General features: G+C 42.2%; 1 protein-coding gene across 1 annotated transcript in view; it reads right to left on the bottom strand.

Moving 5' to 3' along the window:
- Positions 1-24,739, bottom strand: part of ANKFN1 (ankyrin repeat and fibronectin type III domain containing 1) — a 132,883-nt gene that overhangs the window by 101,382 nt on the left and 6,762 nt on the right. The window contains exons 3-4 of the mRNA XM_045773607.2: positions 13,808-14,002; positions 11,705-11,818 (exon numbers count right to left, since the gene is read on the bottom strand). Of these exons, the coding sequence (XP_045629563.2) occupies positions 11,705-11,818; positions 13,808-14,002 (309 nt within the window). The remainder of the gene's footprint in view (positions 1-11,704; positions 11,819-13,807; positions 14,003-24,739) is intronic.

Below are 24,739 nucleotides of genomic sequence, written 5' to 3'. Positions count from 1 at the left end.
TGGTGATGGGGCTGGTTGGGGGGGGGCTGGGGGGGTTTGGCAGATCACCGTGCACTGCTCCGCTGTTAAATCTCGATTGGCAGGCTGACTTTCCCCAGGAGGAAGTGTGGGGAGGAATCTCACAGTTGCATGGCAATAAAGAGCTGCCTGGTGGGCCTCCCTCTCCGCCAAGAGGCTTCGTGGCTCCAAAGTTCCGGAGGGGTATGTGAGGGGGAGGAGGAGAAATAAGCCACTCTACTCAGTATGATGTGATCACCTTTGCAGAAACTTTCCAGTGGCAAGTGTGTTGAAGACAGCGAGCCTGGGGGAGCCGGCAGGGTACAGAAGGATGAGACTGAAGGTGGGGGTTCGGGGTGCGTCCAAGAAGAGAACTGTGGGTGACTTATAAAGGGATGAGAGGCGAGGCTCAGTAAAAGACAGTGTTGGACAAAGTCAGTTAAAAACTCCAGCCTCAACACCTTGGGCCTTATTCTCTTTTTACTATGAAGTGAATTCTTACGTTGGTGAGACTTCTTTTCCCCGCTAACCTCTAAGCCCCATAGATAGGTGGACTGTGTTTATCGTGTTCATTGTGACTCACAATGAATTCACTGCAGACTTAGCTATATATATGCCATATATATGTGTTATTTATATATATACATATATATTTACATATATATACATATACACACACAAGTTAAGCCCTGTGCCAAGTTCTGGGAATACAGAGATGAACAAAACATCCCTGTTCACATGAGGTTTACAGACTGATGGGAGGGACCCATATTAACAACATGACCACACATTCACAGTCTAGCCACACATTAGAATGACCTAGCAGCTCTTGAAAAGTATCTATGCTTGGGTCCCTATCCTGCGAAGACTCAAGATTTGATTCATCTTGGAAGGGGCCCTGGCATGGAGCCTAAGATGACTCTAATGGTCAGCTTCATTTGAGGGTTCTAAATATGCTCTAAATATGCTCCTGGTTCCATGAAACATTATTCCCATGAAACAGCCAATGACAGTCAAATGAAATTTGGAAAATAATTTACTAGATATATTAGAAACTCTAAAAAGTTATATAATAAAGAAACTTTAGAGACTCTAAAAGTTATATAATAAGGAAATATATTTAAACTTAAAAATATACCATGAAAATAGATGTTTGTAATTTGTGAACATTATTTGAAAAGGCATGGTAGAACTTATTAGGCATGATTATATTAAATACTTAGAAATGCTTCTCTGAAGAAATGACTTTTAATAGAGACCTTAACAATCAATGATATGAGGTCAGGGGATGGGAGGGGCAGTGTACTAGGCAGAGGGATCGTCATGTGCAAAGGTCCCGTGGTGAGGTAAACGCTTTTAGAACAGAAAGGTGGTCAATGCTACTGCAATGTAGGAGGTGAGGGGAATAAAAGACCAAGATTTCTGCCTTCAAGGAACTCATATCTTAGGGGAAAACTCACATATTCTAAAAACTCCAATTACTCTATGGATCTATGATTTTCCAAATATAACAGGAAGAAGAAGAAATCACTGTGAGGAATAATCCTTCACCAGCTGATATAAAAATCCAGTTTCATATTTGTCCCTAGGTAACTTATATTATTTTTTGAAACAGCTGAAATGCTTTCATAAGTATGTTGGCTTAGGGTAATAATAGTATCAGGTCCTGTTTACTGAGCACTCAGGCTGCGTAAGAGGGAGAAGTGACCTGGAGATTGAATCAAGACGCCAAACTGACACACATGCCTGCCTACCATTTTTCTCTCCAAATCCTTTAAAGGAAAACAAGGTATACAGTGTTTAAAAATATATCTATTAGCTAGAAAACAAAAAAGGGAGCCATATATACCCATTTTCCTCCTCATTTCCTCCTTAATCCCTAGCAGCCACTAATCTGTTCTCGATTTCTATAATCTTGTTATTTCAAGAGTGTTATATAAATGGAACAATGTGCTATGTATTATGGACTGACATTTTCACGCAGCATCATTTGGAAGAGATCCATCCAGGCTGGTGTGTACTGACAATGTATCCCTTTCACTGCTGAGTATTGTTCTGTGGTTTGAATGTGCCACTGCTGCTTTAGCCGTTCACCAAACTGGAGGTCACCTGACTTGTCTCCAGTTTTTGGTTATTACAGATAAAGCTTCTATAAACAGTTGTGAACAGGTTTTTATATGAACATGAGTTTTCATTTTTCTGGGGTGAATGCCTACCAGTTGGTAAGATGTATGGTACCTTGCATGTTTCTTTTTTAAAGAGATTGCTGAACTGTTTTTCAGAGTGCCTGCATCATTTTACATTCCCACCAGCAAAGTATGAGCAATCCAATGTTTCTACATCCTTGCCATTTGGTGGTGTCACGATTTTCAAATTTTTTGCTACTCTGATAGGCATGTAGCAATATTTCATTGTGTGTGCGTGTGTGTTTAAAGATTTACTTATTTATTTTAGGGAGAGAGAAGAGAGAGAGCATGCACGAGAGAGCGGGGAGGGGCAGAGGGGGAGGGAGAGACGGAATCTCAAGCAGACTCCCCACTGAGCAAGGAGCCCAACTCAGGGCTCCATCCCATGACCTGAGCCAAAACCAAGAGTCAGAGGCTTAACTGACTGAGCCACTCAGGTGCCCCTTTCATTGTGTTTTTAATTTACATTTGCTAAATGCAAACCCGATGAGTTATTATATAGTGGAACATGAATAGATAGATAGTAGTTGAGGAGGGAAAATAGGTACTACTCTAAAAGGATTATTTGAAACAAATTTTGAATACGATAATGGCAAGTCGGGTAGGAAAGAGAAAAGAAGCAATTAGAGATTTGAGGAAAATACGTAGGTAAGGAAATATAATCATAGTACACTCTTTGACTTTGCAATGTCAAAACTTACACAGTCAGTGTAGGGCGCACATAGTGACTTCCTCCCAAAGAATACACGGTGGGAGGGGTTTAAAGCATAACTTTACAGTGGAGAAAGCAGACAAACACACCCAGCCAGGTGAACAAGGTCAACATCAACAGTGATGACTTCATATTGGGAGCATGTGCTCTTGATATGATGGGATGAAATGGCTAAAACTTTAACTCTGTGGTCTTCTGCCCCCAAACCCACATCCCAGTCCAATCATGAAGAAAAATATCAGTCATATCCAAAAGAGGGACACTCTACAAAATCCCTGCACAGTCTTCCTCCAGATTGTCAAGGTCATCAGAAACAAGGGAAGTCTGAGAAACTGTCAGCCAGAAGAGCTCAAGGAGATATGATAACTAAATGTCATATGGGGTCTTGGATAAGGTCCTGCGACAAAAAAGGGACATCAAGGGCACCTGGGTAGCTCAGTCGGTTGAGCATCCAACTCTTGATTTTGGCTCGGGTCATGATCTCAGGGGCCCTGTGAGATCGAGCCCCACGTTGGGCTCCAGGCTCAGTGTGCAGGTCTGCTTGGGATTCTCTCTCTCCTTCTCCCTCTGCCCCTCCCCCCACTCACACACTCTCTCTTTCTCTTGCTGTCTCTCTCAAATAAATAAAATCTTAAAAAAAGAGAGACATCAAGTGGAAACTAAAGTTATCTGAATAAAGTCAAGATTTTAGGTAAAACAACAACAACAACAACAACCAAAAATGTCCACACTCATAATAGTATAAACATTGTTGACTTAACTAAAAATGGAAATATAATTATGTGGAGAGAATAAGGAACTGGCAATGAGTGTGGTTTTATGAGAGAGTTAAATTCTTTTCTGTTCTAGTTATAATTGCATATGTGAGACCTGCAATTGCTGCATCAAGAAAGAGCCCATAGAAGCATATTAATGAAAGCAGACAGGTAATTGCAAGAACTAGAGGAATTAAAACTGGCTGGCTCTGAAGAGAAGGGTGGGAAGAACAGAGCACATAACTTGTTTTTTTATTATAAGCCTTTTGGTACAAATTTGTTTTTTAATCCCGTTCTTAGATCACTTTGGACAAAAACAAAAATAAAAAGTGTATATAAAAAGAGACAGACTTGCAGTTTGAGTAAATCAGTTTAACTATATACTCTTTATAAGAGATAAATGTTTCTCAAATGTCATGGAAAGGATGAAAATAGGAAGACTGAAAGGCAGCAGGCAAATGAAAACCTAGAAAGCACTGTTAGTTACAGACAAAACAGAAGCTGAAGCAAACAGCATTAAGCAAGACAAATAAAGCAGCTTCTCAGAGATCAAAGATCAAAGGGACAAACACTTCAGAAAAAGGGATTTAAACAACACACACACATTCACACTTTATACCCAATGGAGTTACATTCTTTTCAAACACCAACGATGGCACACATACACTGGTTTATTGGTTAGCTACAAGAGTTTTAAAATAGCTCAACAGTATACTGAGCACATTAACATTTTTTCTTCTTATGGTAAAATTAGAAATTAACATTAAAAATATAGCAAAAAATTATGGTCACTTAGAAGTTTAAAAAGGCTTGCCTAAAAACTCTCTTTAAAAGTGGAAATGTTAAATTATTTATAAATAAAGGATGATTATAGCACCTCACTTTAAACTTCTTGGATATGGACAAAATAGTAGTCAGGGGAAAATTTATAGCCTTAAATATATGGGTTAGAAAACAAGAAAAAGAAGTAAGTTAAGTTTTCAAAAAAAAAAAAAACTGGGAAAGAAAGAATAAACAACAGAAAGTAGCAGGAATTGGCAAAGCTAAAGCCAGAAATTAATAAAATAGAAGATAAATAAGAAATAGGTTTTATGAATGAAAAAAGTTAATTTTTCAAACAAACCAATAAAATAGACAAATGTTCAACAATTCTAAAAGAAAGGGCACAAATACATGACTTTTGACATACTAAAGGGACCATGATCACAGCGGAGATTTAAAAATTACGTTCAATACTCTATCATCCATCATAATCCACATGGAGATTCCTCAATTTGGTAAAGGTTACCTACCAGAAGCCTAGCCTAGACATCACACTTGATGGTAAAATATTAGATGCATGTTGGCAAAAGCAGGTAAGAGAGAGGATATCTATTGTCCCACTTACTATACTCAATGTAGTGGGAACTAAAAACTACACTGACTCTAGTTAATGAAGTGAGATCTGAGAAAGAATAAAAAGTACTCAAAAGGAAGGACAAAATGATCCTTACTTGAAGATGATGTAAAAAAAAAAAAATCATAAGATGCAAGACAATCTACTGAAGAAAAAAACCCCAAAACCCATCATTACTGAGAGTTCAGCAAAGCAACCAACTAAAGCTTTCTTTCTTTTTTTTTTTTTTAAGATTTTATTTATTTATTTGACAGAGAGAAAGACAGCCTGACAGCCCGCAAGAGAGGGAACACAGCAGAGGGAGTAGGAGAGGAAGAAGCAGGCTCCCAGCAGAGGAGCCCGATGTGGGGCTCGATCCCAGGACTCTGGGATCACGCCCTGAGCTGAAGGCAGACACTTAACGACTGAGCCACCCAGGCGCCCCTAAGGATTTCTTTTGAACTAGCACTCGCTCTTCTATTGTCCCACAAATAGCCAATTAGAGACTGTACCTCGAAAAGAGAGTTCATTCATAGCAGCCACAAAACCTGTACAATAGATCCTGCATGAACATAACAGTAAATGTAGAAGGCCCATACAGAGAAAATTATGAAACTTTCCTGAATATATAAAATACAACTCGATTAGCAAGACCGGTCTTAGATGGAAAGGCTCTCTCCAAATTAATTTAGGAATATGATGCTATCCCAACCAATATGATTTTGAAAATTAAACTTGACAAACCAATTCTAAAATTCATTTGGAAGAGAACGTGTGCAAAAAAACTGAGACATTTTGAAAAGATTACCATGGGGAGGGACTTGCCCTACCAGATGCTAAAATACACTATAAAGTTACTATATGGTGTGAAAATTAATAAAAGGAAACACTAAAATGGATTGGGGAGGCCAGAAGGGGGAGCTCTTACACCCTACCACTCATTGTCAATGACCCAAGGAGAAGAGCTGTACCTCAGTACCATAGTACTTTACCTACTACCCCAGCAGGAAGAAAGGCTTTTCTCTTGCCTCGTCAACAGCCCAGCCAATCAGAGACCTCACAACTCAGCCAATGAAAAGCCACTATACTTCAAACTCCCAGTTTACTCCAATGGACTTTTTGTTTATAACAGCCCCACCCAACTGCCCCCTTTCCTTTTTTAAGGGTGTTCTTCTCCTTTGTTCTCTGGACTTATAGCTTGCTTATGCCGACTTGCAACTCTCTACCTTTGCTAAATACACCCATTTTTTTTTTTCCTGGTGAAATGACTGAAGGTTTTTCGTTTGTTTGCTGTTTTTTTGATGGTTTTATTTTTAATGTTAACAATGGCTATAGACAGGTGAGTGAGACAGAGAATGGGACTGCATAAACTTTTCCACTTCTAGTTAATAATCCCAGAAGAAAATATTGTTCCAAGTAAAACAGAGACACAGACAAGGCTTGCAATATTATATAATAGGAAAAAAATGGAAACAACTTATGTCTATCAGTGGAAGAATGATTAAATTACGGCACCTCTAGCTAGGGAATAGGAATACTGCACAGCTATTGAATGAAGATCCAAACACACTGACATAGAAAGATATCTGAAATATATGATACATTGGTGAATTAAAAATAAATCTAGGGGTGCCTGGGTCGCTTGGTTGGTTAAGTGTCTGCCTTTGGCTTGGGTGGTGATCTCAGGGTTCTGGGATCGAGCCCCGCATGGGACTCTCCACTCAACGTGGAGTCTGCTTCTCCCTCTCATTCTCCCTCTGTGCTCTCTCTCTCTCAAATAAATAAATAAAATCTTAAATCTAGTTGTAGCATTAGACAGCATGATAAATTTTAGCACACAAACCTATACATCTGTGTGCTTATACATGTGGGTACGTGCACCAAGGAAGGATTTGTAAGGACATACATGGAACTCGTAACATATTAATTCTGTAACAGGGATGTGACATTGGGGGAAGGGTAAATCTTTTACTTTGTCTTTTGTATAACCTGTACTGTTTGAGGGCTAAAAACTTTCCTAAGTGAAGAAAAGGCAAAAAGGCTATGCTTTACAACAGACCGTACTGGAGAAGGGTTTTAAGGTGGTTCGCAAGACGGTGGAAGAGTCAACTAGCTAGATCCTCGGCAACCAGTGGAGGAATCGAGAACTGGCCTATGAAGCCTGTGGCAGCTTAGAAGAAAGAACTTGAGGAGTGTTGCTGTTCTCTTGCTCTCATTGGACCTGCTGCTTTTCCTCATCATACGTGTACTTGCTGAACTTATTTCCATATTTTTACTTGCATGCAAAAAAACGTTAACCCACTGAGTTTCCTGTCCCCTGGACATAACATCTTCTGCCTCTCCTCGTTGCTTCTCATCTGTAAACTTCTGGTCTCACCCCCGCCCAAACAGGCTACCTAAAATGATAAATCCTTTTGTTTTGTGAAATCCAATCACCTCAGTAGCTACCTCATGCTTAGGATCAGACTAATTCTTCAATTAATTAAACATGAAAGATAATTCTAGGGGCGCCTGGGTAGCGCAGTCGTTAAAGCGTCTGCCTTCGGCTCAGGGCGTGATCCTGGCGTGCCGGGATCGAGTCCCACATCAGGCTCCTCTGCTGTGAGCCTGCTTCTTCCTCTACCACTCCCCCTGCTGTGTTCCCTCCCTCTCTCGCTGGCTGTCTCTATCTCTGTCGAATAAATAAATAAAATCTTTAAAAAAAAAAAAAAAAAAGAAAGATAATTCTAGTCTCTAATGCAATGCACTTTTCTCTTTCCAGTTATAAGATGTAGGAGGGAAAAAATAATAGAAGAGGTAAAAATAATATAAATACTAAGCAGTGTGCATCCAAGTCCCACGAAGTCAGTTTTTCTTAAGTCTTGTGAAAAGATGGCCCAAATGATTAAGTCATGCTCAAGTTCACACTGGTACTACAAATTGCTGACCCAGAGGATTTTCATGGACAAATGGTGGACTCTCCCTCCTAGAAGCTGCAGGGCCCCTGGACATCTCTTTGGAATTCTCTGGCTTCCTTTCTTTCTGGGAAAGAAGTTGGAGGTGGTAGTTGCCAGAAGCACCGCCTGGTCTTTGCAGGAGCAGATCCACGACCAGCTCCTGGCAATCTCTGCGAGGAGAAATGCTTTCATTTTTTTTTTTTGTTTGTTTGTTTTGTTTTGAGAATGCCATCAAATGAAGAGCAGTTAGATAGTTTGCTCTTACAAGCTTTTGTAGGAAGGAATTAGGGTGGTGGCTTCTAATCTGTCAGAGAACAAGGTGAGAAGAGATGGGGCAGGGCACCGCCCAAACCGCATCCTGCCCGCACCCACTGGGGCAGCTACTGGAGCAGCCCATCATCGGCAAACTCCAAAGGGTGACCATGTCAAGCCCTGCTTTTAAGATAAAGATAGAAAAGAATTCATCCTGTGGATAGAAAACAGATGCCGCACTGCGTCTGTTAGAGGATACTTTCCTTTCCATTCCCAACCCGGCAAAGAGCAGCAAAATCACTTTTGAAAATGTTCTCTGCTTTGGGACTGCAGAGAAAGGACATATCCTCTGGCACTGGGAGCTGCAAGCAGGTTACCCACGGCAGGGGGGAGAAAATGCGGAGGGAAGTTCTGGCAGTTGTCCAAAGCATCAAAGCATTTTAAATAACTCTAGTTTGGCTCTGTAAGCCATGGAAATTGGTGAGATGGGACCAAAGGATGCCAGTGCTCTTTGAATCCAAGGAAGAAACACCTAGAAACAGACAGTTGCTCTCTTAGCCCCATTTTCCTGCATTTAGGGGAGATGCAGGCAGAAAACTCCAGTGGGTCTTACTCAAAACTGTTTCTGGGTTTTAAACTGAAATTCATGCCTTTAATGTCCAAGTTGTGACAGCAATTGGCCTGGTGCATTGCTCCTGGGCTTAAAGAGGGCTTATAAAGAGATGCTCTTTTTTTTTTTTTTTTTTTTAAGATTTTTTTATTTGACAGAGAGAGCAAGAGCACAAGCAGGGGGAGCAGCAGGCAGAGGGAGAAGCAGGCTCCTGCTGAGCAAGGAGCCCGATGTGGGACTCGATCCCAGCACCCTGGGATCATGACCTGAGCGAAGGCAGACGCTTAACTGACTGAGCCACCCAGGCGCCACTAAAGAGATGCTCTTAAAAAGATTTCTGGACATCAACAAACTCTTTAAAACACCGGAACATGTTCGTGAGTTGAGTGTACGCATGGGAGAAATGGAAGGATTCAGATTTTCTTTGAAACACAGGCTTCGGTATGAAGGGGGAGAACATCCAGTTGTCAAAACAGACTTGAGGTTTTCTGAACCCAGAAATTCTGGAGAGCAGTTTGAGATGTTTTCCAAAACCTAAATACTGTACGGTTAAGCCTTCCCTCTAACCAATTAGATAACTGACATTTTATTCTGTAGATTTCTCAATTGTTTCTTCTTTTTTAAAGCAAACAAAATAATTAGCCTTGTTTCAGGGTAATTTTGCTAATATTTCCATAATTAAATAATTACTTCAACTCTGAATTAAAAGCTGTCCTGCTGTCTCTGGGTACAGTAGGCTGCCAGCTGTTTTAAATAACCCCCTGAGAGTGGTCAGGTTAAGGACTCAATTTATGACCTTATAAATTAACACAAGGAAACCTACTCCATAATGCAACAGACAATTCTATTTATAATGCTTAATTAATCCCCTCCAGTCACTAACAGAACCCACTTGTGGCTTTCATTTCAACCTCGCCCAAACGCAAGTCTCCCGAGATGAGACGTGTTAATATGTGAATGCTGATAGAATTTGCTGGCATGATGGTCGAGTATTAAATAGCTGACAGTCTGGATAAATTAGCTCCCGATAGCTCACTAATCAAATGTAAGAAGAAAATGTCGAGTTTGGCAGCACCGATGAAACCCTTCATCACAACCCTGAGCTGGAGAGAGGTAGAGAGAGAGGAAAATGTCCAAGTCTGACACTGCCTGAGAACACTGGCTCTGAATTTCAGGAAGTCTTGGCAGAGCAGACAACCAAGAGAAAGTATCAGAATTGTATCAAAGGATGGCTGTGGGAGGCTTCCCTGCTGGCTTCATTTGTTTTTTTGTCACTAGTACCCTCAGGCTGCCTTCTCTTTGATACAGAAAACCCAAAGTGGTAACCAATTCTAGGCTGCCTTACTGAAGGTAGTACAAACAGAGTGGAGTTATCTGGAAAATTCCAAGTACCTCAGAAAGCTACAGGGTATGGGCAGAGTAAATTTTGCAGATCTAGAAGATTCTCCCGGGAGTAGGCGCTGGGAAGGAGACAGGAGGCACATACACTACTTGGACATAGGACTTCTGCCTTGTGGGCTGGCATCGTGGAATATATGCATGGAGGACTTTATCAGGTTTTAGGACCATTCAGCCTATTTCCATATGTCCTCCTGAGTCGGGAAAATCGATTTCGCTCTTTTTTTTGTCCACCACATTCGAGAATCCACATAATGTGACACTTCTCGCACTGCTTTGTGTCTTTAGGCATAACCTCAATGCCTCAGTCTTCTCATCCGCAAAGTGGAAATCCTAACAGTGCCACTTCCAGGGTTGTTGTGAAGATCACATGGAGTTAGTACAGATGATGGCTTGACAACGGCACCTGGTATACAGCAGGCGCTTTGTAGCCTTGGCTGTTCCCATCACAGCATCACTCTGCTGTCAGTCTCCTCTGGGCTCCCTCTCTCCTTTCATGGCCATATCAGGCTGTCATGGTTTCTCCTGGCTAGCTGCCTAACTCACTTCCCTATTCCTGGCCCACATCTCTTCAGTACATCGTACACAGTCTTTGGACCCAAATCTTTCACAGTCTACCTCTGATCCTGTCCCCACCTTATTCAGTGTTCTGCAGAGTTCATCAAATAATGTCAAAACTCCTTAATTTTTAATTCAAGTCTTACTGTACTCCAGCCTCCTGCCCTCATTTCTCTCTCTGCTCTTATATTTCACTGCGCCGTCTCATGACCTCTCACCATCCCTGGAGCCACGACTAGTTCCCTCACTCTCTTCTGCCTGTCCTAGCATGTTCTTGCTTCACAGGTATAAACCTGTGCCCCGTTCTCTCCACTTGGAGGTTACTTTCCCCCAGCATCTTCTGGTCCAAATCCTAGCCATCCTTGAAAGCCAAATGCCACCTGCACCCTGGGGCTTTTCTGATCCTATCATGTTACCTCCCTCTTTCTTTTCTGACCCCCAATGTCCTTCATCTGTTTGTTTGTTTGTTTGTTTGTTTGTTTGTTTTAAAATCCTTAACCCTAGTTACCTGCAATTACATGTGTCAATTCTTATGCCCCGCTACTTAGTATGTTCCATATCGCACCCTCTGAGCTCCTTGGATGGAGGCTGATTCTTCCATGTGCCCTACTTAGTCCTGTCCCCAACCCTATACTATGCACAAAACAGGCCTTTGCAAACAAGAATGGAATTATTAATATTTTGGAGGGGCTTGAAATAATGAAAGCCTGGTCCTGTGGTCCATCCTGTCTGTGACATATTCTCATTAACCTTTTGCTCTGTACATGAGTGCCTATGGAACTATTTCAACTCAAAAAGTACATGGGATAAAAAAAAAAAAATCCTATCAGCAGGAAAAACAAACATACAAAATGCACAACTGATCCCCAAACAATGGATTGTTTTTGAAGAAGAAGCAATGAAAAAACAATCTGGAGTAGAGTACCTTTATATCTGGTTACTACAGCTGCGTTGACACTCAGAGGCTCTTGAAAGCTGACAGTGAGCGCTGTGCTGCCGGTTACCATGAGACAGGCGTTGGTTGGCACCTCGGGGGCTCCTGGGACAGAAGGAAAAACATAAGGATCTTAACATCACAAATCCTTTTTAAACAATGTTCCTGCCTCTTCAAAGGATACCCTGAAACACGCACTATGGAAACATTTGTTTGTAGAGCCTAATAGCTTTTGCTTTTGAACATTTTCATTAGAAGTCTCAATGGCCTTTATTTGTTGCCATCGTGGTCTTATTTGAGCATTAGAACATCTTCTGAAGGGGTAAATAATACCCCTTAAGCCTTCCCAAAGTATCCTGGAAACACAACAAGAGATTGGCCTGGACCAGTGGAGAGGAGGCCAGAAAGTGTTATCAGGAACCGGCTATTGATAGAGACTGTTACACTTCATAAAGTACTTTCATGGAAATCATTTCATTGGAGGCTTTTTGCAACCCTGTTGGGTAGAAAAGGCAAGTAAAACATGTGCCCATCTAGGACGAGGAACCTGCAGTCCCAAGAGTCCACACTACATGTTCAAGGACACAGCAAAGACACACAGCTGGGACGAAGGCCCACGGCTTCGGTTGCCTGATTCTGGGCTCTTCCCAGTATAGAATGCCAACCTGCCTTCTCTCACGCTGCCTCCTATTATATCAAGGAATATTTTCTGAGAAAGAATTCATGGACAAGGGGCGCCTGGGTGCCTCAGTCGTTAAGTGTTTGCCTTCGGCTCAGGGCGTGATCCCAGCGTTCTGGGATCGAGCCCCACATCGGGGTCCTCTGCTAGGAGCCTGCTTCTTCCTCTCCCACTCCCCCTGCTTGTGTTCCCTCTCTCGCTGGCTGTCTCTGTCAAATAAATAAATAAAATCTTAAAAAAAAAAAAAAAAAGCATTCACGGACAAATGTCATGCCCATTAACCTCAGGTTTTAAAGGACTCCTGATAGTTTCAGGTGTTCCTTAACACCCAGAAGGTGTTTTGTGATTAAGAAAATTACCCTCCAAACGGCAGTAAGTCTAAAACTATGATGCTTCTAGTAGTAACGTGTCCTAAATGAGGCACAATCGCAAATGCATTTATTAAAACAATTGCTGAATGTCTTTTTTTAAAAATAAAAAACCCATGTATCAGCATTGCTGAAGAGATTGTTGATTTTGAAAGCAAACTTTCATTAATGTCGCTTAAGCTGTTTGCTTAAGAGAAAGGATTAGGCTTAGATTCAGTCCTTAGTACACAGAACTGCTTCAGAGAACAAGATTTTCACTGCCTTTGGTCTTTATCGCACAAAGCAGAGGCAGATATTTCCAAACTAATGAACTGGTCTGTGTCTTATATTTAAATTCTCAAGTCTAACTTTTTAAACTGTTGTTTAAATAAGATCTACTTTTGGAACAAGATTTTAATATTCCCCAAGTGTTTGAATTTTATACTTTTTTATATTAGGGACTGCTCTACACCATACCTTCCAGTGCTAATAAGCATTATCCAGAAACAAGGCTTTTCTTAAAACTAACAAAAAGAACTGATGAAGAGAATGGAAGTGCAGACAAAGCATAATTCAGGGGCTGACTGACTATCCTCTGTGGCCTGTATTAACTCGAAGGTTGGTTTATATAAGCTCTCTATAAAAAATGCAGTAGAGAGTTGAAAACAACTTAAACTCGGGTTGGAGGCAGAAACTGGACAAATAGGCAAACAAATATTTTCCACCTCCCCATCCCAAAATATAGCCACTTAGGGTATCAGACCATCCAGGTTATTAGGCATTAGGGCGTATCGGGTGGAAAGCACTAGATGAGTGTGACATGGTGGAGAGAGGCCAGGAGCACTGAAGCCTCGTGGCTGTGGTCAGAGAACCTATCGGGAGCCAGAAAATCAAGCAAGACAAAAGATCCTTTTACAGCCGCCCAGAGCCCTCACTCCAAATAGGCTGACAACGGCCATCCGTGACCCTGGAACAGAGCTGAAAAAAAAAAATCAGTAAAAGAAGGCCTGGCTGTCTCCAGCCAACCTGGCTTCTAGTTAGACGCAGAAGTCCTCTGCTTATACTCACTGGCGTGCTCGAAGCCGGTCCTCATGCGTCTGTAGAGCCGACACCTCCACTCCCAAGCTTTGAGCTGTTTCTCTTTCTCTGTGTTGTCCAGACTGGGTCCTTCATTCTCCACCTGGGCAGACAGTTCACTCACCCTCTGCTGGGCTTCCTGCACCAGCGTGGCGAGGTGCATTGCTCGGCTTTCCAGGCTGACAACTGCAGGGAAAGACATGGGTGACTCCTTTCTCTTTCTGGGGGAACGCTGCTTTGTTGGCAGGGTTTTTAAAAATGCCCCGGGGTAAGAGGGATCTATATTCCTTATTAACTGACTTATCCCAACAAGATCTAAGTGGTGACACTGACAACTAGATTAAATGGTAAGTCCATCAATTTAAGATACTTACATTGCCCTGGGGCCCTCTTGTCATATGCACCCCGAATAGCTGCCTAGCACAGTTCATTAGAATTCCACCATCAAGTACCCATGAGGCCCACTTCTAACCCAGACTGCACAAAGTTGTTTCCATGATCTTTGCAAAGACAAACACTTAGGGGCAAAAGCTCTGTAGGGCTAGGAAGGTCATAGGAAAAGGCATCCACGAGGGAAGCTGCATTCTGTTAAAGTTGTTTGGTCCTTTTTTCTTTCTTTTTTTGGTAGAATCTGATTTGAATGTTCTGCTCTTATCACGTTCTGCCCAGCTCATAGACATTTTTGTATGTACGTCTTAGTGGCATCATTCGGTTGTAATTAATTTATTTGTTGCTGACAAAATGTTCGACTACCATTGCCACAGTAGCGCCAGTGAGTTCTGATGCCTGGGTATGATCAGACTGTGATGACTTATCAACTCCATCTCCGACTGCGATCTCAGGGAAGGAATGAGTGGTCTCTGCAGATGCCCAGGCTCAACAGCGAAGTTCCACTGCTCTTCTTGCTGAGGGAGATTATACAGTTTGATATTTCTGTTTTACTCCATACATGGTATCTCCACAAAATTCACATCGCGCTGTTCCTCCGACCCACCCTTGTGCGAGTGAATGTTCGGGACAGTGGCAGAACACTTCGCATTCGTGTGTCAGGTTGGGAAGCTGCTTCTTGGGGTTCCCTCATGGCTCCCATACATTTGAGAGCTGCCTTGGCGGTCCCTTGGTCATTTGGGAGGAGCCCTCCCCAGTGAGCAGTAAGGGGGCGACAGACTCAGCGCGGGTGTGTGGAAGGGAACCGCACAAAGAACGGAAGGGACCAGAGTCAAGCCCCACTGCTCTGTCGTCAGCGTGTGCTTGATACTCCGTGTGACCAAAACAGTATTTCCCCTGGTGGGTGGGAAAGAAATCCAAACATTTCATTCTTCTAAGTAAGGGGGGAAAATATTATGAAGATAACTCAAGTGAAAATGTGTTAGGTGTATTTTGAAATGGAAATTAGGTGGTTATATATTCATATTCTCTGTGTTCATAGGCATGTTTGCATTAATTACAGGAAATGAATACTAATTTATTATTGCCCCTGCTCACCATCAGTCTCCATTTATTTACAGATGAGGTCAATGAAAAATTAGTCAAGTCTTTTTTTTTTTTTTTCTTTTTCTTTCTTTCTTTCTTCTTGTTCAAGTTGCTGTTTGGAACACTCAGGACTGTGTTTTGCTGCGGATCTCTCACGGTTAATGAATGTTGCCGTAGCAGGTCAGTCATGTACTCTGAATACCGTCACCCTTTTTTTTAAAGCCTCAGTCATGAGCCATGACAGAAAAATAAACAAATAAATATAAAGCTAAAAAACTCTTTCACTGAGCAGCTACACTATGCAGAATCCCCCGGGAGGGCTAAAGGGGGCCAGAGTAAATGCTAATGTAAGTGCTGTGGACGTAGGGAAGCAATGATGGCGTATGAACGCAGAGGCTCTGGAGAAAAACACACACACACACACACACGCGGGCGCACACTCCAGTGGAAAAATTGGCAATATTAGTAGCCTCAAGGTGCAATTTCCTGGAGCAGTGAGATTGACAAGTCAGTACTAAATGCTGTTAATTTAACTAACTTCAGATTAATGGTAGAGTCTGCTATGACTGAAGGCCTCAAACACAGTCTCATTATGGCCTTGCTGGGAAGGTCCTAAATATAGGCATTGACAGTTGAAAACAAATCCGTATACATTTGTGTATTTTTAGACATAGGTTAGGCGTCAGGGTTTGTGTCACAGTTCTCAGGTTGATTAATTGACCCAGTAACTGCACCCTCTACCCACGGCCCCCCTCCTTCTTCCACTCCAAATTATAGAGAAAATGGGGGAATTGTCCTTGCTAAGTCATTCAGTGAGCTTTTTATTGTAAGCCTGATGCTTGAGTTGCATGCATACGTCAACACTTGGGTGATAGACACATGATTTATAAAAATAAATTTTTCTAATACTATGAAATCCCCCCTATTAATTTTTATATCCACAACAGTTATTACTGGTGTGAATTCCAGGTGGCATTTGAGATGGACAGCTTCTCTTGAGCTATGCTTGGCTCCCCCTGAAATTTTTCCTACTTTCCTTAGCACAACATGCTTTGTTTCTACACTTTCCCTTTTCTCCGAGGCTGCGGCCTTGACGCTATTTGAGTTGTAGTGGTGAAGGGATTCTAAATCTTTAAGGTAAAGCATGTTGCCTCTTCAGAGGCTAAAGGGAAACCTGTTCAATTTTATAGCCAGGTGAATTTTCCAAGACCATCTAGATCCCTGTGCTTCTCAAACCAGGGCACCTGAACATCAACACAACGGGGGGGGGGGGGGCAGCGGGCCTCTCTGGAGCCACAGAATGAATACGTGCATCTTCCTGGGGCATCAGTTTCTCCATACAGATTTTGGTGAAAGCATATTATTTAGAAATCAAAACAAACATGTCTGGAGGAGAATGGAAAATTTTCCCCAAAATTGAAAGTTAAAAAAAAAAAAAAGAGGAACTTTATAGAAACCCGCCCCCCCTTTTTCCAGGCTAAGTCCCCAGGTGCCCCCGAGAGCTCACTTGCCTCTGTTGCTAGACGTAATTCCATGGACGAGTAGAAGAGGCAGTGGTTTCCAACCATTTCACACAGCAAAACGTTTATTATTTTTTTCTATGGATTTTTTAATAGCTTAATAAAACACTCTCTTTTGAAAGATTTTCTTTATTGACTACCAAATCAGCTCACTTATAAAGTAATCATTTTCTCCCTATTATTAATGACCTATATAACTGCCAACAGTCGCATCTGTTCAGTATGAGATAATCAGCCTAGCAAAGTGGGTTAATATATTTTAAGCAGAAGCAATATGATAATTATATTAGACTGTGTAGTTTTCTCTTGAGTGATGATGGGAAGTTTAGGCTTTTTGACACCTTGCAAACTATTCTGAGAGCACCCTTCCTATTTTTGCCACCCCAGAATGAGAACATTTTAACCCCCTTATCTTATTATTATTATTTTAACTCGCCTGTTATAAAGATGAAGAAATCAAGACCCAAGTAGGTGAGATTATTATCCAAGATTTTCTTAAGAACCTTAAGGAACCCAGGGAACTTCCTCTAACCCAAATGGAAGGCAAATTAACCCCATATTTATGTACTGCAATCTTCTAATTGCTATCGATTTGGCACGAGACCGGTGAGCTCATTTTGGGTGGCTGGTTGGATACAGAAACTAGAAAGGCTATGTCTATCATATGATTGGTTCTCCTGCCCATCCACTTCTCTTTTTCTTGGATCCCTTCCCCTTTTACTTCCACACTCAGGATATTTTCCTCTTGAGTGCAGAATTCCTGGTCTGTTTGCAAGGTTTGGTCTTCTCTCTCTTACTGCAGTTGGTTCCTTCTCCAGCCAAGCAGCTATCCCTCTGAGCAGCCATAGCCAGCACAATAGAGGGTCTGTGAGTGTGTGGTGAGCCGTCCGGCTGGGGCAAGACCACTCAGCTGCTCCTGAAATAGGCCCCATGCTATTGTGGTGTTTAATTATCAACAGCATTTCTACCACCCAGTGTCTGAGTGGGTATTTGTTCTAAGACCTGCCCAGCTAATTAACTACGAGGTGGGGGTGGGGGTGGGGTGGGAACTTGGTGTTCAAAGAATACAATTACGGTTACTGTTTAAATCCTGAGATAAATAATGATCGGACTGAGCGTTTTTTCCTCACCCTCAGACTCTAACCTATGGATCGCCTACTACCTACCATTTCTTAATTTCGTCTTGCCCTGCAATTGGTGAGTTTGGGCCTGGCTGATAAATGGTTAGAGACTGAAAATATAACGAGGGTAAGATGTAAACTAATTTTAATTCTTAACTGAAAGTTTTAGGGAAGAATTCATTCGATTTGCTTGAAAAAAAATGACTACATCTGCCTATGACTAATGCTATGGCATACTGCAACTCAGCAACCACTGTTCTATTGTTACTAGTATTTTTCTTTTCTTTTTTTAAATTTATTGATGAGAAAAGGAGGCACAAGGCAATCCTTCAGTCTCAATGTCTGAAGGAGCCTTAGATGACTCTTGTAACAGCCTTGGCCCTGTATGATTTCCTCCAGGAGGGGAACTCGCTTCTCACCAAGGCAGCCCTGTCCATTCTCACTCTCAGTTTTAATTTGAAAGAGTTTAATTTTAAAGTTTCCTCATCCTAAGCTGACACCTGCTTTCCTCTTATTTCTACACTGGACGCAAAGGGGTGAGAGGGCTTTGGGTTACTGATCCAGATCAAGCGCTGCCTGTTCCGAACGTGTGACCCTCCCCAGCTCCGCTGCCATCTTGAAGCCAAGTGTCTCATCTGAAAAGTGGCGTAATGAGCTGTCTCAAAAGCTGCGGTAAGTTATTGGTAATCCTTACATAGATGGCTCTCAATTAGTGGAGCTCTGTATTATCATTATCACACTCATTGGTCTGTGCTATAGTTTTTAGAGGCACACAAAAATAAAACAAATACTTGTTTTATCAAATACTCTATGTTCTTTCATCTAAAAAAAAAAATCTCTTGCCCCAGGTAAACATTTTCTGTCCCAGCTGCCATTCAGAAATATATTATATACTAAGTGGTATCAATTTCAACCCTATCTGTTATTTCAGAGAAGAAAACAAGGTCACTTAGGAATAAACCCTGAATTGTAAGCCAAAGTCCTCTGGGCAACCAAGAGTAGCAGTTAATAAAATTTATCTTTGCTGACAACCTTCTAACAACCTCACAACTGCCTTGTTTTCAGGTAGGGACATCAAAAGAAATACTATAGAGGAGTTCAAAAATTAAATTTTTTAAAAAGATTTTTATTTATTTATTTGACAGAGAGAGAGAGAGCACACAAGCAGGCAGAGGGAGAGGGAGAGGGAGAAGCAGGCTCCCTGCAGAGCAAGGAGCCCAGTGTGGGGCTCAATCCCAGGACCCTGGGATCATGACCTGAGCTGAAGGCAGATGCTGTTAATCTACTGAGCCACCCAGGTGCCCCCCAAATTAAATGTTTTTTTTTAATTTTAATTTTTTTAATTATATTATGTTAGTCACCATACAGTACAACCGTGGTTTCTGATGTAAAGTTCGATGATTCATTAGTTGCGTATAACACCCAGTGCACCATGCAATACGTGCCCTCCTTACTACCCATCACCAGTCTATCCCATTCCCCCACCCCCCTCCCCTCTGAGGCCCCCAGTTTGTTTCTCATAGTCCATAGTCTCTCATGCTTCATTCCCCCTTCTGATTACCCCCTTTCTTTATCCCTTTCTTCCCCTACCGATCTTCCCAGTTCTTATGTTCCATAGATGAGAGAAACCATATGATAACTGTCTTTCTCTGCTTGACTTATTTCACTTAGCATTATCTCCTCCAGTGCCGTCCATGTTGCAGCAAATGTTGAGAACTCGTTCTTTCTGATAGCTGAGTAATATTCCATTGTATATATGGACCACAACTTCTTAATCCAGTCATCTGTTGAAGGGCATCTTGGTTCCTTCCACGATTTAGCTATTGTGGACAATGCTGCTATGAACATTGGGGTGCATATGGCCCTTCTCTTCACTATGTCTGTATCTTTGGGGTAAATACCCAGTATTGCAATGGCTGGGTCATAGGGTAGCTCAATTTTTAACTTTTTAAGGGACCTCCACACTGTTTTCCAGAGTGGCTGTACCAACTTGCATTCCCACCAACAATGTAGGAGGGATCCCCTTTCTCCACATCCTCTCCAGCAATTGTTTCTTGCCTTGTCAATTTTTGCCATTCTAACTGGCGTAAGGTGGTATCTTAGTGTGGTTTGATTTGAATTTCCCTGATGGCTAATGATTTTTAATATTTTTTCATGTGTCTGTTAGCCATTTGTATGTCTTCATTGGAAAAGTGTCTGTTCATATCTTCTGCCCATTTTATGATTCAAAACTTCTCATACCAGAAAAGCTCCAAACCTCCATTGCAATTTACTTCTCCTGCTGAGGTTCGGGAGTCAGAATTCACTCTGGCTTCCCTCAGGTCCCAACCTGTTGTCTTAATTTCAGGTTTTCCCAAGGATTTTGAGAATGTGGTTCCAAAAAGTTTTAGAGATTTAGAGATTAAATGTTTCATTTTAATTGCTGTGGTGTTTTCTCCTCCTAGAGCTCATTACATTCTGGACATGGGGCTCTGGAATGTTCTTCCCTGCTACTTTCCAGCAGAATGTGGATTCACAAAGCCCATATTATATAGTTTAAGTTGTAATTGTGGTTCTTTAAGAAGCCAGAGCCAATGACACAGAGAAAGACTTCCATCCTAAGTTTCCCAAGCTCCAAAGGGCAAATGGACATTTCTAACACAAGCATACAAAAGCCTTGAGGAAATTATTTAGAAAATCCAAAGCAGATCACCAAATGATGTCATGGCTTAAGTATGAAAGAAGAAAATCTTATCTTCTGCCAATACTTTTGGTGCTAACAGAAATATAGTATAAACCACATCATTTAAAATTTCCTAGCAGTGACATTAAAAAAGAAAAAAAGTGCGGAAGGTTGCTGAAGGGAGGCGGGCGGGGGGATGGCCTCAGTGGGTGAAGGGTATTAAGGAGGGCGCTTGTTGTGTTGAGCGCTGGGTGCTGTTTGTAAGTGATGAATCACTAAACTCTACTCCTGAAACCAGCGTTTCACTATATGTTAACTAACTAGAATTTAAATAAAAATTTGAAAATAAATAACATGAAGAAGTTAAAAAAAGAAAAAAGGGATATTAACTTTAATCATCTTAGTTAACTCCGTAGATCCAAAATATTGTCATCTCAACATGTAATCAATGTAAAATCACTGAGATAGTATATGTATTATATATAAGACACATATAAAAATAAATATATGTGATATGTATCATATCTTAAGCCTTGAAAATTCAGGGTGGTTTTACATTAAGAACACATTTTAATTTGGACTGGACGCATTTCAAATACTCCGTTGTCGTACGTGGCTGGTGGCCCTGTGTGGGACAGTGCAGTTTTAGAACACAGAATTCCACAGACATTAAAAAGTGCTTGTATTGGGCAGTGTCTTCTTTTTCTTTTTTTTTTAAGATTTTATTTATTTATTTGACAGAGAGAGACAGACAGCCAGCGAGAGAGGGAACACAAGCAGGGGGAGTGGGAGAGGAAGAAGCAGGCTCCTAGCGGAGGAGCCTGATGTGGGGCTCGATCCCAGAACGCTGGGATCACGCCCTGAGCCGAAGGCAGACGCTTACCGACTGTGCCACCCAGGCGCCCCTGGGCAGTGTTTTCAATAGACAAACTATACAACAGGTGGGTAAAATATTTTTTAAATTATTTACCAGAAACTCTTGGCTTGTTTTATATTGTTTTTGCTATTTATATTGACTAACAATTTTTCTGACCATTTATAATGTGCAAGGGAAATAGTTTAAAACTGTTACTACATTTAATCCTCAACAACTCCGATAGATAGGTAGGGGCCAGCCAGCCTCCAGGAGGGCCCCCAATGATCTCTGTCTCTCAGTGTTCACACCCTGCTACACGTACCAGAGTCGGTCTGTGTGATCAACACCATTCAGCAGGAAATGAGAATATGTCATTCCTGAGATTAGGTCATAAAAGACACTGTTGCTTCTACCTTGGTGTCTCTCTCTCTCAGGTCATTTGCACTGGGAGAAGCTAACGGTCATGTCAGGAAGCAGGCCTCTGGAGAGGCCCACGCAGGAGGGAACGTAAGTCGCTTGCCAATAGTCGGTCAGAGTAAGGTTAGATGTGGATCCCCCAGCTCAGTCGAGCCTTGAGGTGATAGCAACAGTTATGTTGCAGGAATTTAGGGACGGGGGCCTCGACTGTGAGCGTGTGCCTGGCACAAGGATGGGCTGTGTCTGTTGTCAAAGGTATCTTTTAACTTTATCTAGAATGTTTTCATTTTTTACAAGGAGAATATATTCTGTGTTCCATGAATATTTAAAAATTAAAAACAAGATGGGGCGCCTGGGTAGCGCAGTCGTTAAGCGTCTGCCTTCGGCTCAGGGCGTGATCCCGGCGTTCTGGGATTGAGTCCCACATCGGGCTCCTCCGCTGGGAGCCTGCTTCTTCCTCTCCCACTCCCCCTGCTTGTGTTCCCTCTCTCGCTGGCTGTCTCTCTGTCACATAAATAAATAAAATCTTTTAAAAAAAATTAAAAACAAGAGAATGAAAGGACAATTAACTCTTGAGGAGCAGGACGGTAGACCTTAGGCTGTGGCTGCCTGATGTCTAAATAATTGTTTGGAAATACAAAAAAAGATCAATTCACTCAGTATTTGGTAAAATCATTCCCTTCAAAATAAATTATATAATCACACCCTTCAAAAGAAGTACGCTTGGGATTCATTCAATTCAGCATATACTTATTGAGTGCCTACTGTATGCTGGGGATACCGTAACGAATGAGACAGACAGGTTCTGCTCTGTGGAGCTTCCATTCTAATGCAGGAGAGACAGAAAATAAACAAATAAAATGAAAAAATATATAGTGATAAGTACTATGTAGAAAAAATGATGTGACTGGAAAGTGACTTTGGACTTGGTGGCCAGAGAAAGCCTCACCCGAAGATGTGACATTTAAGTGGAAATGTGAGGAAGCAGCTGGCCAGGGAATGCTCACGACTGAAAGCATTCCAGTGCCCCCCGCATGGGGAGCAGCCAGGACAGAGGCTCTGAGAAGAGAGTGCGGCGTGTTCACGGGATGGGAGGGAGGCTGGTGGGGCTGGTGTCCCGGGCATGAGGGGTGAGCAGTGTGAGATGAGGCTCGAGGAGCAGGCCTGTAAGTCAGGGTGAGGATTTGTACACCTATTTTAATGAAGCAAACAAAAATACCTGGGGACTCATTCTAGAGACCTGCCCAAAGCTTGTTCTTTACATATTCTTAATGGCTGCAAATCTTTGTCCTTTGAGGGTGGATTTGATTTCAGGAAACCTCTCTAAATCATTTGAAGCCAAGTCTGGTGAACATGGAGGGTGATGACGCTGGGCAATGCTGTTTTGGAACAGAAATCAGGTGTGACTCTAAGCAACGAGTCAGATTCTCTCATAAACTGGCTCCGAGGACAAATCCAAAAGTGTTTAGAGCAATGGCAGCTCTGTTGGAGCAAGTGTGGGGGTCTCCCATGAGGACCATGTTAAAGGATAACATTTGTTTGGATTGTAGACTTTCTGGGGTGTTTGTTTATATAAAGCCAGGCTCATTAGTTTATAGTCACACCTCTTAGACGTGCCCTGAACCGGTCCCAGCACCAACACGATCCCTCAACTACTGCAGAAACCAGCGGTGCATCCTGACGAGTCTGCCAACACTGTAACAGCGGTGTCTGCACCGCACTCACATGACAGCCACTCAGCAATCCCATTTTATGAAGTCACCGCACACAACTAAGTCTGGGCGACATCTCCGAGTTCCAGAGACACTATCCACGAGAAAGCGAGCGAGTTCACAGAGAAACGCAGAGAGGTCTGCAGAGAAGGGAGAACACGGCTGTAGGGAAGGGCAGAGAGACTAAAGATGAGGAACATTCCGCCATTCTTCCTGGTCTGCATTATTCAATAGTGTAAAACTGAAAACAGGCTCATTTACAGCGAAATTCTACAATAGTACCCGGAAAATAACAACACAACAATAGCCAAAGGTATTCCCAGGTATAAATCACCGGAAGATTTACAGGTATTTCCCACACACTGTGTATGCAGCACGCATGTAACTCATGCCTGTTTCTATGTGCCTGAATTCAATACCTGTAATTCCCAGCAGCCTAACACAGGGGCGTGCAAAATGTCAACTGAAAATTTCTGAGCACCTACTATGTGTCAGGTACTGGGGTTGAAAGATAGACAAAATCCATATGAGTGACCAGATTTGCACACGGTAGGTATTGAAAAAGAACTCATTTCTTTATGATTGCTGTTTCTACGCCCTAGATGATGCCAGATAAACAGCAGCCTCAGAAAGGTAAGGAGCTCACTGATGAGTCAGCACAGTCCTCCCAGAGGCCCCTGAACTGGGACTGGAGGGTGGGGGCAGGACACGAGTTCATCAGAGTAAGGGAAGGGCTGATGACTGGGGACTTCCACTAACAGAGGTAAGTCTTTCTCAGATAGCATTTGTCCCATTGAGCAGGAGTCATGGCAATTGGGATCCTGAATGGCTAGAACCATCAAAGGCAGAGACCCTGGGTGTCCCTATATTAGCTGTCCTAGCTCCAGTCCTTTTGGAGTCTCTGCCAGTGTCCTGAGCGCAGCACACCAGTCCGGGTAGAAGTAGTTGGGATTCTACTTTCATAATGGCTGATACTATCTTCTAGAAGGAATGAGTATTACTTTGCTGCTTGCCTAAAGGTGCGAAGAACAGAAAAAGTCGCTGAATAAAGACAGTAGATGGATCTAATGAGCAGGCGGGGCTGTGCATGTATTTAACCTTGGGGCTGTGTGCAAGTTTGGTGGCCACTTCTGGTACTTTCCCTATAAGTGAGAGTACCTGG

This window comes from Ursus americanus, chromosome 23, assembly GCF_024610735.1.
Source record: "Ursus americanus isolate L20-20 chromosome 23, mUrsAme1.1.p, whole genome shotgun sequence".
In the NCBI taxonomy this organism is placed as follows: Eukaryota; Metazoa; Chordata; class Mammalia; order Carnivora; family Ursidae; genus Ursus; species Ursus americanus.
Note: the sequence above shows the minus strand (reverse complement) of the source record. Positions and strands in the feature narration are given on the sequence as shown.